General features: G+C 37.9%; 1 protein-coding gene across 1 annotated transcript in view; it reads right to left on the bottom strand.

The window, feature by feature from the left end:
• PKHD1L1 (polycystic kidney and hepatic disease 1 (autosomal recessive)-like 1) overlaps positions 1 to 17050 on the bottom strand; it is a 179905-nt gene that overhangs the window by 87061 nt on the left and 75794 nt on the right. The window contains exons 30-40 of the mRNA XM_018058351.1: positions 16317 to 16438; positions 14128 to 14260; positions 12280 to 12475; positions 12021 to 12163; positions 11405 to 11509; positions 10514 to 10702; positions 9580 to 9750; positions 8806 to 9032; positions 6919 to 7903; positions 4187 to 4435; positions 3353 to 3502 (exon numbers count right to left, since the gene is read on the bottom strand). Coding sequence (XP_017913840.1) covers positions 3353 to 3502; positions 4187 to 4435; positions 6919 to 7903; positions 8806 to 9032; positions 9580 to 9750; positions 10514 to 10702; positions 11405 to 11509; positions 12021 to 12163; positions 12280 to 12475; positions 14128 to 14260; positions 16317 to 16438 — 2670 coding nt within the window. The remainder of the gene's footprint in view (positions 1 to 3352; positions 3503 to 4186; positions 4436 to 6918; positions 7904 to 8805; positions 9033 to 9579; positions 9751 to 10513; positions 10703 to 11404; positions 11510 to 12020; positions 12164 to 12279; positions 12476 to 14127; positions 14261 to 16316; positions 16439 to 17050) is intronic.

Raw genomic sequence — 17050 nt, 5'->3', positions numbered from 1 at the left:
TGAGGTGGCCAAAGTACTGGAGTTTCAGCTTCAGCATCATTCCCTCCAAAGAAATCCCAGGGCCGATCTCCTTCAGAATGGACTGGTTGGATCTCCTTGCAGTCCAAGGGACTCTCAAGAGTCTTCTCCAACACCACAGTTCAAAAGCATCAATTCTTCGGTGCTCAGCTTTCTTCACAGTCCAACTCTCACATCCGTACATGACCACTGGAAAAACCATAGCCTTGACTAGACGGACCTTTGTTGGCAAAGTAATGTCTCTGCTTTTCAATATGCTATCTAGGTTGGTCATAACTTTCCTTCCAAGGAGTAAGCGTCTTTTAATTTCATGGCTGCAGTCACCATCTGCAGTGATTTTGGAGCCCAAAAAAATAAAGTCTGTCATTGTTTCCACTGTTTCCCCATCTATTTGCCATGAAGTGATGGGATTGGATGCCATGATCTTCGTTTTCTGAATGTTCAGTTTAAGCCAACTTTTTCACTCTCCACTTTCACTTTCATCAAGAGGCTTTTTAGTTCCTCTTCACTTTCTGCCATAAGGGTGGTTTCATCTGCATATCTGAGGTTATTGATATTTCTCCCGGCAATCTTGATTCCAGCTTGTGCTTCTTCCAGCCCAGGGTTTCTCATGATGTACTCTGCATAGAAGTTAAAGAAGCAGGGTGACAATATACAGCCTTGACGCACTCCTTTTCCTATTTGGAACCAGTCCGTTGTTTCATGACCAGTTCTAACTGTTGCTTCCTACCCTGCATATAGGTTTCTCAAGAGGCAGGTCAGGTGGTCTGGTATTCCCATCTCTTTCAGAATTTTCCACAGTTTATTGTGATCCATACAGTCAAAGGCTTTGGCATAGGCAATAAAGCAGAAATCGATGTTTTTCTGGAACTCTCTTGCTTTTTCGATGATCCAGTGGATGTTGGCAATTTGATCTCTGGTTCCTCTGCCTTTTCTAAAACCAGCTTCAGGGGCTCCTTAAAGGGAGGGCTTTTAACCATTAGATAAAAATAAGTAAGAGTGGACTTCCCTGGTGGTCTACTGGTTAATAATCCACTTGTCAATGCAGGAGACATGGGTTCTGGCCCTGGTCTGGGAGGATTCCACGTACCGCAGGGAAACTAAACCCATGCACCACGCTACTGAACCCATGTTCTCCTACAGCCTGTGCTCACAGCAAGAGAGGCCACCGCAATGAGAAGCCTGCGCGCCGCAAGGAAGAGCGGCCCCTGCTGGCCCCAACTAGCGAAAGCCTGTGCAAAAAGCAATGAAGGCCCAGTGCAGCCAAAAGTAAACAAATAATTTTAAAAATTTCAAAATAAATAAGAGTAATAATAATAGCAAGTCACGGATCATGTTTTGGATATCATTCTATCCACTTTACACACATTGGCTTATCAAGCCTCACAATAAGTAGGCTAATTATTTTCCTTTTACAGAGGAGGCAACCAAGGCACTGGGAGGTTGAATAACTTGCTCAGAAACACAGCCTGGGTTGTCATCTTGGCAATGAATTATCAGAATTCACTTCCTTCATAACATTATACTATATATATATGTATATATATATACACAATATATATATGTATATACATATATACTATATATATGGTATACTATACCATATGCCAACATCCGCTGGATGATCGAAAAAGCAAGAGAGTTCCAGAAAAACATCGATTTCTGCTTTATTGCCTATGCCAAAGCCTTTGACCGTGTGGATCACAAGAAACTGTGGAAAATTCTGAAAGAGATGGGAATACCAGACCACCTGACCTGCCTCTTGAGAAATCTGTATGCAGGTCAGGAAGCAATAGTGAGAACTGGACATGGAACAACAGACTGGTTCCAAATAGGAAAAGGAGTACGTCAAGGCTGTATATTGTCACCCTGCTTATTTAACTTCTATGCAGAGTACATCATGAGAAACGCTGGGCTGGAAGAAGCACAAGCTGGAATCAAGATTGCCAGGAGAAATATCAATAACCTCAGATATGCAGATGACACCACCCTTATGGCAGAAAGTGAATACGAACTAAAGAGCCTCTTGATGAAAGTGAAAGAGGAGAGTGAAAAAGTTGGCTTAAAGCTCAACATTCAGAAAATGAAGATCATGGCATCTGGTCCTATCACTTCATGGCAAATAGATGGGGAAACAGTGGCAACAGTGTCAGACTTTATTTTGGGGGGCTCCAAATTCACTGCAGATGGTGACTGCTGCCATGAAATTAAAAGACGCTTACTCCTTGGAAGAAAAGTTATGACCAACCTAGATAGCACACTCAAAAGCAGAGACATTACTTTGCCGACTAAGGTCCATCTAGTCAAGGCTATGGTTTTTCCTGTGGTCATGTATGGATGTGAGAGTTGGACTGTGAAGAAGGCTGAACGCCAAAGAATTGATGTTTTTGAATGCGGTGTTGGAGAAGACTCTTGAGGGTCCCTTGGACTGCAAGGAGATCCAACCAGTCCATTCTGAAGGAGATCAGCCCCGGGATTTCTTTGGAAGGAATGATGCTAAAGGTGAAACTCCAGTACTTTGGCCACCTCATGCGAAGAGTTGACTCATTGGAAAAGACTCTGATGCTGGGAGGGATTGGGGGCAGGAGGAGAAGCAGACGACAGAGGATGAGATGGCTAGATGGCATCACTGACTCGATGGACACGAGTCTGAGTTAACTCTGGGAGTTGGTGATGGACAGGGAGGCCTGGCGAGCTGCGATTCATGAGGTCGCAAAGAGTTGGACACGACTGAGTGACTGAACTGAACTAAACTGTACCACATACGGGCTTCCCTTGTGGTTCAGAGGTTAAAGAGTCTGCCTCTGATGCAGGAGACCCGCATCAGACCCAGTTTAATCCCCCAGTTTAATCCCTGGGTCGGGAAGATCCCCTGGAGAAGACACTATCCTAACTTTAAGGAAAAGCTAATATTCCAATAGGTACTAAAAACTTGTTTACCATTTGGTATGCTCCTTATGTAATAAACCAAAGAACTGCAATTTGTTACAAACAATTCACTTTAACTCAGATATCATGAATCTTGGAAATACACAAGAGTAGAAAACAAAATTCTGAAGAAACTGCTGAAAATCAGGAAATTAAAAAAGTTGATTCAGTTGCCCTAATGAACACTAAACCTTGAAAAAGAAGAAACTCTGACTGATCTCTATAAAATGAAACAGTTCTCAAAGACTACCATTCTTTTTCTGAATATGCACGCTAAGTTGCTTCAGTCTTGTCTGACTCTGTGTGACCCTATGGACTGTAGCTTGCCAGGCTCCTCTGTCCATGGGATTCTCCAGGCAAGAAAACTGGAGTGTGCTGCCATGCTCTCCTCCAAGGGACTACTTACCATTACTTGGTGGAATGTCACATAATAATGTTGTGCGATTAGATTTCAGTTTGTCGACTGCACATTTTGAGCCACACACTAACACAACTGAATTTTGTGGATTAAACCCAGTGCCTGTCACAGTCATGGTTTGACCACCACCGAAGCTCCCTAGTGAAGACATATAAGAAGGAAAGACAAAGTTAATGAAAAGAAAACCTCATCTGTACATATATTTAACACCTGAAATGGAAGCTACTTTCATTAAATGAAAAGATTCTTAGAACTGGAAATTTTTATACTATTGCAATAGAATGTCTTTTGATTGTAGTGTTTTAAACCCCTCACTGAGTAAATGTCACATTTAGTCATTTATTTAAACTACTTCTAGGAATTTCAATTTAATAGAAATGTCACAAAGAATTTGAGTAGTCAAACCACAAATGTAAAATTACTATTTTAGTTAAAAGTACATTGGTTATAATTTCTTAAGGTTTTTAACCACTAAAATAATTTTCAAACAGAAAAAGATATTTATTTATGTAGACATAATTATATGTCAGTGATATTTAAACATGTTTTTTTTAAAACATTTCCACATATAATCTGGACATTTTCAATAGTATTAAAATTTAATTATATTCTATAGCATGAAGAGAAATATAGGCATTAAACAAATATTTTGAAACGATGGATACCTTTGCATGCTTCTTTACTTGATACATAAACAAAAATAATTTAATGTGCTACAGGAACTATACATTTTAGCAGGGTTGGAAGAATATGTTTCTTTCTAAATAAGTGTTTACTGAAACAGTGTAAAATATTCCCAGGCTCTGGCACATTCATGCTTACCTTGGCTTGGATGAATACTGTCAATAGTAAGTGGGTACTTAAATACAACTGCAGACATGGCAAAGCCTTTTGTTTTATGATGCATCGTGACAGGAAAAGTGCCACCAGCATGATCGCCAACAATGCACTGCAATACAGTATCATTGACCTTGGTCACATTACACTGCATGCTACTTATCATCACCGAAATTTCCAAGATGTCAGTACCAAAATTAGATCCAGTGACCTGAATTTCAGTTTCAGGAGGACCTTAAAAAGAAAGACAGTCCATTATCTATCCTATACATATACATACCTAAACTCTAATACTTAGATATGCATTTAAAGACATCCCTATTCACCTACATAAACAAAATTATATCTAGTATTTTAAAACTAATAAACAATACATGTCATATACATTTTGGCTATAATTTCATCGCAGTCTTTGGTATCTTAAGATATTTATATCAATGTTTATTATTTTCCAATGCATCTGTCCATTCTACAGATGGAAGTTATAAGTTACTCATAATTCAGATTAATGGAAAAGAGAGAATAAAATAGACAAGATCTAGAGTTAGGAAGGAAGGACGAATGCCTGAAAGATGAAATGAATGCCTGAGCAGTGGGTGGTGCGTTAGAGTATATTTCAGGGATGAAACTTATTTTGTAAAACTTTTGGTACTTTCTTGATATTTGCAACCCTTCTGAGGAATGAACTATTTTTTCTTCACTCAGATATTTTCAATATGCATGACTTGATAAACAAATCATGATATATAAATAATTAGGTGTAAGATAATCAACACAGAAATAAGGAATTAAAGACATAGATGAATGTCGATGCTAATGACTTGAAAATATGAAACTGTAATAAAGTATTTCAATCTTTCTGTTCCCTTCCTTCCTTCTTTTGACAAAAAGCATTGAGGGCATTACACACATGGAATTTTTCACAGGTCATCCAAACACATCCTTATATACCTAAATAATAAGTGAGTAGACATTAATCAACATAACTTGTTACAAATGCAGAATCACCAAGTAGTAGTTGGTTTTTAATTCAACTAGTGATAGTAAAAATAACCATATAATTGACCATAGTAAGCATCACTGAAATGTAAGTTGTCATTTTAAAGACCATAGATATTAATGAGATCTTTCATGTTAAGAATAGTTTTAGGATATAAGATTTTACAATGTTTTAAGGTCTTAAAGTTTTAATCTTGTCTGGTATTTGCACTTTTCAAATGGAAGCACTGTTCTAAGAACGATCTAGACCTTGTGTCTCTTCAGTAAATAAAATAGCTCAGTTCTCACTTGTCTACAAGTCTCTTCTATCTTCAGATATGCTGCTTTCAAAGATACATTCAAAGTGAGATGAGACAGAAATGGTTCATGGAAATAAGGAGCATATGTCAATATCTAGTTCTTCATTTGCAATGATTACAAATATATGGGGGAGATGGACAGGGCGGCCTGGTGTGCTGTGATTCATGGGGTCGCAAAGAGTTGGACACGACTGAGCGACTGAACTGAACTGAGCTGAACTGATGCCATTGTTATTGCTAATATTTGCTTTTTAAAATTCTAAATGAAAAAACTTGATGCCTAACAGAAAATTTCAATAGCAAGCTTCTTGAAAGCAGAGAATACATCTTACCCATGACACTGTAAACTAACAAAGACTTTTTTTTAAAGGCCAACATTTAATAAGTTCTTGATTAAAGGAACTTTTAAGTTGCATTATATGAATGAACTTCTATAACCTTATGAGAAAGGTATCTGCATGTATAAGGAATCTGATATTTTAAGAAACTTATCCAAAGTTTCACCACTGAAAAGTAGAACAGAGAAGATGTGAACCCAGGTATCTAGGCCATGTTCTCAGCCATGAGACTATAGCTGCCTCTCCAAAATTTATTACATGGATCATAAGCATTCCAACAGCTTGAAGATGATCAGAAACAGCACAGCACAGTGACAAAGGATCAAGAAGCCACTCCATCTATTCTTAGCTTAGAAAAACAACTCACACCAAATAATAAAGTAAATATTATTTTATAATATTTTTTCCATCTGAATGGGCCAATTACTCCCTTAAGAAGAATTTTGTTGTGTTAATAATCAACTGAAGTTTCATGGAAACAAAAGAACGACTACTTATGAATTTTAACAGGTTTTTCCTGTGCCATATCAACACCAATGACACAAACTAATGACCAGTTTTATCGATAGATATCCATCTATTTCTTCCTCATTTCAAAATTAGTTCAAGTTCATGGGGATTTTGTTTTAAAATAGAAGTGGGAATTTCAGTGCAATTATGATCTCAAGAATGTACAAAAATAATCACAAAATAGACACTATGTGCTGTGCTTAGTTGCTCAGTTGTGTACGATTCTTTGTGACCCCATGGGCTCCTCTATCCATGGGGATTCTCCAGGCAAGAATACTGGAGTGGGTTGTCATGCCCTCCTCCAGGGAATCTTCCAGACCTGGGAATCAAACCCAGGTCTCCCACATTCCAGGCAGATTCTTTACCATCTGAACCACCAGGGAAGCCCAAGAATATACAAAAAATAATCACAAAACAGAGATTATACAGAACTCAAATCCCACACATTGATTAAGAGGTATTGCCTAAAAACAATCTTAATAATCATTTGTAAACATTATTTCAATTCTATGCTAACAAATATTACTGATCTTATTATATCAAGACACCCAAAAGGCAGGTCTTGGAGTACCTGTACTTGGGACAATTCCTTTGAGAAGTGGAGTATCTTCCAAGGCATACGTAAATGACAGAGGTGGGTACGCGACTGCATTCACAGAGACCTTCACACTGACCCTTCCAGCTGTCCCTGCCGGGGTACGGCAGTGGATGTCACTGGAATTGACAGAAAGAATTTGACAAGGTTCACCCCCAACAGTGACTGTGGTGTTGCCCGGAGAGAAGCCATTTCCTGTGACCATCAGAGTAGTTCCACCCCCAATGCTTCCAGAAGTCGGGGTGACAGATGCTACTGCAGGGCTGCTGACTGTCAAGTTTCCCAGAGCCAAGCCCTTTGTTCCCACCACCACACTAAGAGAATGAAGTCCAGCCGGAAGGGGAGTCATGAGAACAGTGATGTTATTTTCATTAACATCGACTGCTCTGAACTGTTGGTTTCCAATGAAAACAGAAATGTCCTCTAAGGCAGTGCCAAAACCTTCCCCTTCAATAAGAACTGTTTCAGATCCTTGGAGAGAGTTTGGGAAGATTCTTGTTACAAACACAGCAATGCTTTCTAAGTAGGAAAAGGTGCAGTTCCCCTGACACTGAGCAGGCACTCCGTGGATTAGGAGATTTACTTTCACAAGCTGTTGGGGTGCAGGAGATGTTTCACATTCAATGGCTGTATAATTCACTGACAGAACTTTACATGAAAAATGACCCATCAGGACTTGTGCACCAGCAGAAGAAACTGCAAATCCAGAGCCTTTTATGGTCACTTTGGTCATTCCTGTAGTTGACGCTGCATTTGGTGATATCATGTCGATGTTTGGCAGAAGTACAAACCGCCTATCAAATTCACTGGACAGTGTGTTGATGGCAGTGCCCAGGTTGTAGACAGTTACTGTGACAATTTCCCTGATGCCAACATCCATTGAGTTTTGAGGGTCAATACGACACACAAGGGAAATGTTACTACTTTCTTCTACAACACAGGGATAGCTACCAATTTTAACCTGAAAGTAAAATCAACAGATGAACAAGTCAATACATTACTCTAGCATGAACTTAAATTTTGTATTAGCAATGACTAAATTTGAAAAATTGATCATGTGAAAACTTTTTATTCATAAAATTAATTTGGGAGACTGATTAAGGTATATTTTGGATTGACCTAAAAACTAAACTATGAGGACTTCCCTGGTGGTCCAGGGGCTGGAACTCTGGGCTCCCAGTGCAGGGGGCCTGGGTTTGATCTCTGGTTGGGAAACTAGATCCCACATGCCACAACTAAGACTCAGAGCAGCCAAATAAATAAAAAAATATTTTTAGAAAACCAAAACTATGACCATACACAAATATTCATAGCTACATTATTGATAATAGCCAAAAAGGTGAAAAGAACCCCAATATCCATGAACAAATGGGTGGATAAATAAACTGTATACCTTATGCAATGGAATATTATTCAGCTGAAAGAGAAATGAAGTACTGCTACATGGTACATCGTGGATGAACCTTGAAAACGCTATGCTTAGTGAATACAGCTAGTCACAAATGACCACATATTCTACGATTCTATTTATAAGAATATTCACAATAGGCAAATCCACAGAGACAGAAGGATTCATGGTTGTCTAGGGAGGGCTAGAGGTATGGAGGGGTTGTGGATAATATCTAATGGTCGTGGGGTTCCTTTTTGGAGTAATGAAAATATTCTAAAATTGACCACAGTAATGGATACACAACTCTGTGAATATACTAAAAGCTTCTGAATTTTGCACATTAAATAAATGCATTGTATGGTATATGAATTATATCGCAATTGAGCTGCTATAAATTAAACTATGAGGTTACGGATGAAACATCTTCCTTGTATACATATACAGAAGTAAAAAGAAGATCTTTATAGTCTTACCTTATTAGCACATGTGAGATTACTGAAGCCACGTCCAGTAATTGTTATCAATTCATTTAGTGTTCCGATGGACGGACTAATGTGGCTTATAGATGGGGAAAGACAACTTGAAAGCTCAAAGAGCAATCTCTCTGAATTTTCAGCCCTGGTACTGTTCAGGCCACACAGGGGTTCTCTTGCTTGGCAGCCTGCCACAGAGCTTCCCAAGTGCAAACTCACAGGTCTGCCTTTAAACAAAAGAACTGCTTGTAAGTCATGGATAAAATTCTAAAACAAGAACTGTTTTCAGGCTACATTACTCTATTTTGATGATGGTGGTTTATATTCTGGTAAATCCTTTTTACTTTTCAGACAACAAGAGGAGCCCCAGGCACTGCAAAGTTAAAAGACCTGGACAAAGATGATATGGTTAAGAGTGAATATAAGATTAATTTTTCAATTTCTCTAAGGCCAGATCCTATGGGGAAAATAAAATAAAAACATTATCTCACATTTTAATATATTTTCAGACACTCACAGAGTATCAGAACTTTTTCACATTACATCTCATTTGAGGCACAAGAGGATTCTGCAGACTGGCAGGACAATATTAACATGATCCTCGTTTTATAGAATAAATGCTAGCCTCAGAGCAGTCCCGATGCATTCAAGGTCACGCGGCTGGTAAGAGGCAGTCAGAGCCAGTCATCTGCCTCCTACTTCAGAAAGACTGCATACACCCCGGGTTTCCATCTTTAACTGAAGGGACAGGGTTTCCACCTTTAACCTTCTTACCCTGAGCATATGTGGCTTCAGTGCCCCCCACAAACAGGTGCAGGGGAATGTGACTGGTTTCAGCTGGTAAAACGTTAATGACTCCTTGGAGAAAAATGGAGTGAGCCTCATCAACATACCCGCTGCTGTAATAATGGATTCCAGGTGAAGTAAACTGGTAAGAAAATGAACCTGCCATAAAATGAGATTATACATAATAAATATAAGCAATTAATGCATCTTTGAAAATAAATTTGAAATGATCCTTCAAACGCACATACAGATGACAGGTTTTCAAGCATATGATATTTCAACAGAAGTAGTAAGGAAATGACTATCAAAAGACCATAAAATGGCTATAAAAGAGCTGTCCTGTATAATGAAATTCTATTCCATAAAGGCAAGAGCCAGCATTAGTTTTTCTAGAAAAAACATGTGATATCTGGCATAACTTACTGACTCCTACAGAAAAACTCAACAGGCAATGAAAAATAGTTCGTGAATAAGAAGTTCAAGCTGCTACACACGAAGAACAAAATGGGCAGTCTAAAAGGCACATCGTACTCTAAGTTGTCCTGGAAGACTGATTTTAAAGCTAATTTCAATCAACAGAAATTCATTACTTGCTACCAGATTGGCATCACTAAAACACATACTTCAGTCTTCTTTGTATTTTGTTTGTTTCAATATATTTTTCTGGTTGATTATTTCAGAATGAAAAGAGATATATGAGATATCAAAACTCAACTCTGATGTACAAAATACCTTGCAGGAATTCATTAAGAATATTTTATAAATTTGAAGTATTTTGTGATAACAATAAAATGTCAACTAAACCATATCCTGTATTTGTATATATTATTTATGCAAAAGTATTTTAAATCTAAACAAATTTATTTTTATTATATTTGAGAAAAAGAAACATGATGCAAAATGCAGCAAAGTGGAAACATACCTGATGCAGATTTTTCTCTTCCGTTGGTAAATCCTTTTCCATCATAAATTACACTTCCAGGACTGGAGACAGAGAAAACGCTGTATCCTATTCCCCTGAGATATGGATGTGCTCGCCAAAGCCATGTCACTGTGTCTCCCACAGACACATTTAAGACTGATGGTGACCAGGCATAACCTAATCCATGTACTGGGAGCAATTAAGTCATATTTTTTTTAAAGAAAAAAGGAAAATCAGGAAAAATTCTTAATAACTATCTTTGAAAATATTGCCTTTTTATATAGCCACTAGTGAAAAATATTTCAGTTAACATTATAAAATTTTTATGTGTCTAACTCAAACACATAATAAAAATAAACAGAAATAATGGAAAGAGAGATCATGTGAAGCTAAGGAAAAGATAAATCACACAACTTCAAAACTGACAACTAAGAGACGATTTGCAAAAAATCAGAGTCAATAAACAAAATTGTTCAGAAATATCACATGGGGTTATTTTTAAAAGCTATGATCAATTCTTTAAACTCAAAAATTTTCTCAGGCATTGAGGCATGCAAAATTCTACATAATTTCAATTTGGATATTTATTTAGAAAGCCACAGTGGGAAACAAACTATAGTAATTCAGAAGGTTCTGTAAGGTAATAAAACCAAATGGCGATTCCTGAACTTGGAAATTTTAAACCTAGCCGTCTTAGACCCAAGTCTACCACTGATTCATACTATATGTGGCCCCCTATGTCAAATGGATAAATTCTACACAAACCATAAACAAATTATACAAAGAAATAACAATACTTATGCTCTGAATACTCTGAAGTATTGTAAGTAAAAATCGAATTCCAAGGTAACATGCCTCCATTATTTACAACATATAAAGGCCATCTTATACCTGAATCTTCCCCATTGTTGGTAATTCTGAATACATTTCCTGTTGAATGTAGAACACATTTTATGACAGTTTCTGATGATGATGTCACATTGCAAGGGAAGGACCCTGGAAAGAATAAAGATGGGGGAAAAAAACATTTTCTCAAGTAGTTTTTGAGAAATACAGAGATGAAGCGTAAGTAGTAGACAGTCAAAGCCCTACAAAAGCTCCAATTACGCAGGTAGGGTCTTTGGTACTTTTTTCTGATAATAATTATGTTTGAGTACTGATTAGTTTTAGAACAGAGACCTCTCATTTAAAGTGTTTGATACACATTAAATATTCAGACTATTTATTGAAGATGATGAAGGACAGTGAAGCCTGCAGTGCTGCAATCCATGGGGTTGCAAAGAGTTGGACACAACTGAGCGACTGAACAATAATAACAAACTATCGGAATAAAAAACAGTTAGTTTCTTTTTTACCTGCTAACCAAATACACTTAACCTTTTATACATTAATAGAAAATACGAAGCTTCCATGACTGATAGTATTTGTGTAATAACTCAGCACCCACAGCGCATCCCTTAAGATAAGAAATATGATAACAGCCCTCCTGTGAGGATGAAATTATTACCTAAAAGCACAGTGTTCTCAGTTGGGATCGTGCTGAATCCCAAACCCATTATAGTGACTTCAGTTCCACCATATAAGGAGCCTTTTTGTGGAAACATGTTGGTCACTTCCAAAATATACTGTATAGAAGCACTTGACTTGTCTCTGCAAAAGAAAAATTCACAGCTATTTCAAGGAGCCTTCCATGGGGCCATGTTGCTTAACTCTACTTAGGACACGATTCATTTAAGAGAAAATAATTGAATATCTAATTACCATACCTTGTTGATGCAAAACCCCAGTTTCTGACTTCAACACAGATATCATGTTTTCCAGGAGACAACTTGGGCAAAAGGCATCTAATATCTGTGAAGTTCCGGTGCAGGACCTGGCAGGATTTACCTCCAACATAGACCTCCATGTTTTGTGTCAGTTCATTTCCAAAGTTATAACCCTTAATCATTAAATTAACTTCTCCTATTATTTTAAAAGGAAAGAAAATTTTTAAAAAAAGAGTCCATGTATTATCTAGTGCAAAATTTGAATGTTAAGTAAACCAACTCATCTCTTATCTTTCATTGGATTTAGGACATCCTAACACTTTGACTGCGTGGATCACAATAAACTGCAAAAAATTCTGAAAGAGATGGGAATACCAGACCACATGACCTGCCTCTTGAGAAATCTATATGCAGGTCAGGAAGCAACAGTTAGAACTGGACATGGAACAACAGACTGGTTCCAAATAGGAAAAGGAGTACGTCAAGGCTGTATATTGTCACCCTGCTTATTTAACTTCTGTGCAGAGTATATCATGGGAAATGCTGGGCTGGAAGAAACACAAGCTGGAAACAAGATTGCCGGGAGAAATATCAATAACCTCAGATATGCATGTGACACCACCCTTATGGCAGAAAGTGAAGAGGAACTAAAAAGCCTCTTAATGAAAGTGAAAGACAAGAGTGAAAAAGTTGGCTTAAAGCTCAACATTCAGAAAACAAAGATCATGCATCCGGTCCCATCACTTCATGGCAGATAGATGAGGAGACAGTGGAAACAGTGTCAGACTTTATTTTTTTGGGCTCCAAAATCACTGCAGACGGTGACTGCAGCCATGAAATTAAAAGACACTTACTCTTTGGAAGGAAAGTTATGACCAACCTAGATAGCATATTGAAAAGCAGAGACATTACTTTGCCAACAAAGGTCCGTCTAGTCAAGGCTATGGTTTTTCCTGTGGTCATGTAGGGATGTGAGACTTGGACTGTGAAGAAAGCTGAGCACCGAAGAATTGATGCTTTTGAACTGTGGTGTTGGAGAAGACTCTTGAGAGTCCCTTGGATTTCAAGGAGATCCAACCAGTCCATTCTGAAGGAGATCAGTCCTGGGTGTTCATTGGAAGGACTGATGCTAAAGCTGAAACTCCAATACTTTAGCCACCTCATGTGAAGAGTTGACTCATTGGAAAAGACTTTGATGCTGGGAGGGACTGGGGGCAGGAGGAGAAGGGGATGACAGAGGATGAGATGGCTGGATGGCATCACTGACTCAATGGACATGAATTTGAGTGAACTCCGGGAGCTGGTGATGAACAGGGAAGCCTGACGTGCTGTGATTCATGGGGTTGCAAAGAGTCAGATATGACTGAGCGACTGAACTGAACTGATCTGTACACTTTCAGAGGTAAAAGAAAATCAATGAAAGAATTGATAGCTGCCAGAGGGAGATAAAATTCATGTTCAATTGTTTAACAGGGAAAAGAAGATGGCAAAGAATTTTTTTTAATTTAAATTTTTCTTACTGAATATGTTCGAAGTGATAAACAGACCAGTTCATGGTTAAAAAAGAAAACCTGTGACAGGTTTTGCTTCAAGAAACATAACTGCAGGAGAAACTGGTTCAAAAGCCTGTCCAGAAATGGCACATGTAAATATATTATTATATTTGTATTCTGTTCTGTTCTTTTCAGTCACCCAGTCACATCCAACTCTTTCTGATTGCATAGACTGCAGCACGCCAGGCCTCCGTCACTCACCATCTCCCGAAGTTTGCCCAAGTACATATATTGTCCAATGCACTAGATATACACACATATATCAAATGACTAATTTTATTGAAGAATTCCTTACCCAGTATTGTCCGTACTTTTGGACTAAAATCGGTTATAACTGGAGTCTGTAAACAATTATAACTATAAGCATTTTTTGCTGTGGCTTGAACTCCGCTGGTAATAACTGAAATATCAACTGTACCCTCAATGCTCTGAAACAAGACGGAAAAATAAAACAATCAGAAAATACTAAATGTTAAGATACAGAAATTCAATGGCTAAAAGCAAAAAGAATCTCTCAAAATAAACCTTTAAAGACTTTTTTCCCCAAAGTCATTGAATCAGAATAATTACCAGATACTTTGAAAGTTGTGATGTCAAAGAGGAAAGTTATTGTATCAAATATAGGTTATATGTTTAAATTCTTAGATAAAGGTATAAGATATAGTGGTTTTCTAATGCTGGGAGGGATTGGGAGCAGAAGGAGAAGGGGACGACAGAGGATGAGATGGCTCGATGGACGTGAGTCTGGGTGAACTCCGGGAGATGTGATGGACAGGGAGGCCTGGCATGCTGTGATTCTTGGGGTCGCAAAGAGTAGGACACGACTGAGCGACTGAACTGAACTGAACTGAACTGATGATCAATTCAAACACATCTACATTACTGGATTCCCCAGAGTTCTTCAATGTTTGGACAAGTGATTCTCTAATTAATAAAGCATATGATACTAAAATTTTTGAGTCTTTTGCTCTTAAAATAGGCTTCAATGAAACATGTATTCCTTTTCATGGACAAAGGACACTATTATATCTTTTGTTGACATGGTTCCAGAATCCAAGACTGAAACCTAAGAAAAATATGTGATGTTTTCACCAATACAGCATACAATTCCCAATTAGGAAAAACAGTTTTCCCAGCATCTAGTATTTACTTAGTGCCCAGTCAGTATTTAACTGAATGACATAATTTAAATGAAGTTTTAATTTGCTATATCCCCCAAATTCTTATCTCCATCATTCAGTCCAATGCATGCTCAAATTCGGGGCTTCCCTAGTAGTTCAGCTGGTAAAGAATCCACCTGCAATGCAAGAGATCCCCGTTTGATTCTTAGGTCGGGAAGATCCCTTGGAGAAGGGATAGGCTATCCACCCCAGTATTCTTGGGCTTCCCTGGTGGCTCGGATGGTAAAGAATCTGCTTACAATGTGGGAGACCTGGGTTCGATCCCTGGGTTTGGAAGATCCCCTGGAGAAGGGAATGGCTACCCACTCCAATATTCTGGCCTGGAGAATTCTATGGACAAAGGAGCTTGGCAGGCTACAGTCCATGGGGTCACAAAGAGTCGGACATGACTGAGCAACTTTCACTTCACATATCAACTATATAATAATATATACACTTAATTGCCTATAGCCTTAGATATTAGTGACTTAATTAATCATCTTTCTGCACAGGACTTCCCTGTTGGCTCAGACGGTAAAGCGTCTGTCTACAACGTGGGAGACCTGGGTTCAATCCCTGGGTCGGGAAGTTCCGTGGAGAAGGAAATGGCAACCCACTCCAGTACTCTTGCCTAGAAAATCCCATGGACAGAAGAGCCTGGTGTCCATGGGGTCGCAAAGAGTCAGACATGACTGAGCAACTTCACTTTCTGCACACAGTAAGTAAAACAGTTTTGGTTTAAATTTAAACACTATTTTTAAAAATAGAGGAACAATGGGTGGTTCTAAAATGTAAAATTCTATGGGAAAACTCACATTTTGTGTGTTTTGTCAACAAACTGAAACTTTTAACACATTTAATGTATTTATATATTCCTTTAAAAAACCCAAAATGTCTAGAGTTGCTTCCCTTAATTTTTTATACTATTTATTACTGGTATATTTTTTCATCCTTGGACTTTCCTGGTCAATTCCCATTCATCATCCTTCCACCTCTGACAAGACATGAACCTGCTCATGAAACTCTTTCTGACATCCTCTTCCCACTGTATTTTATCTTCACTTGTGTGTTTACTTCTATTATTTCAAATGAAACACGCTATTTAACATTAGTTTATGTGTCTCTCTTCCTCAATGATCTTAAGTATCTAGATTGTGGACATATATTTTGTATTTGGATCTCGGCAGAAAAATGTTAAAGAGCATAATGAACCTCTGCACTCATTAGGTAGTAAATAAGACATTTGTTTCACCCTCTACTGAGATGCTCCTTAATTCGCACAATTTCAGAGTTAGAAAAGAATGACCAAAACTGGATGCCTTACTTTTGGTGTTCTGCAGGTTATTTTATTCAAATCCCCTTCAATTACATTGCAGGTTTCATTTCCGACTAATACCTTTGAATATTCATGAAAGCCAAATCCAGATACAGTCAGAAGAGTACCACCTTCATTAGTAAAAACACGAAATCAAGTAACAACAAAAACACAATAGATTAACAATAACAAAAAGACACTTTGGCAGTAATCTAACTCATCATTCAAGAATTGTCTAATCATCCAAGAGATGGGTTGGCAAGTAGATCAAGGACCACATAGCCTGAGCTACAGAGCCTGGAATTGTAAAGGGGCTGGGCTAGGTGACTGAATGAAATAACACAGATTTGCAACTAACATTTGATTCTGGACATCAATAGCAGCAACTGCTATTTTCCATAGTGTCTTCTTCATCCTAAACAGAAATGATGCTATTTGTATTTATTCACTAAACAGAAATGATGCTATTTGTATTTATTCAACTAGTGGGAAATGAGAGTGAATTATTTTTAAGTAAATTAAAAACCTCAACAAAATCAAAATAACCTAAAATATAAACAGAGAACACACCCAAAAGATCAAGGCCAAAGCACAAAATCCAAAACTAAGCATGATCAAACAAACAAGCAAACAAAACACAAAAGAAATAAAGCAAGACTGGAAATATGCGTTATTTTCTTTCATCTTCTGCATCAGCCTCCCTTTCCCAGATTTATTCCTGGAACTTTTTCTGGGTCAAGTAG

This window comes from Capra hircus, chromosome 14 (assembly GCF_001704415.2).
Source record: "Capra hircus breed San Clemente chromosome 14, ASM170441v1, whole genome shotgun sequence".
Taxonomy (NCBI): domain Eukaryota; kingdom Metazoa; phylum Chordata; class Mammalia; order Artiodactyla; family Bovidae; genus Capra; species Capra hircus.
Note: the sequence above shows the minus strand (reverse complement) of the source record. Positions and strands in the feature narration are given on the sequence as shown.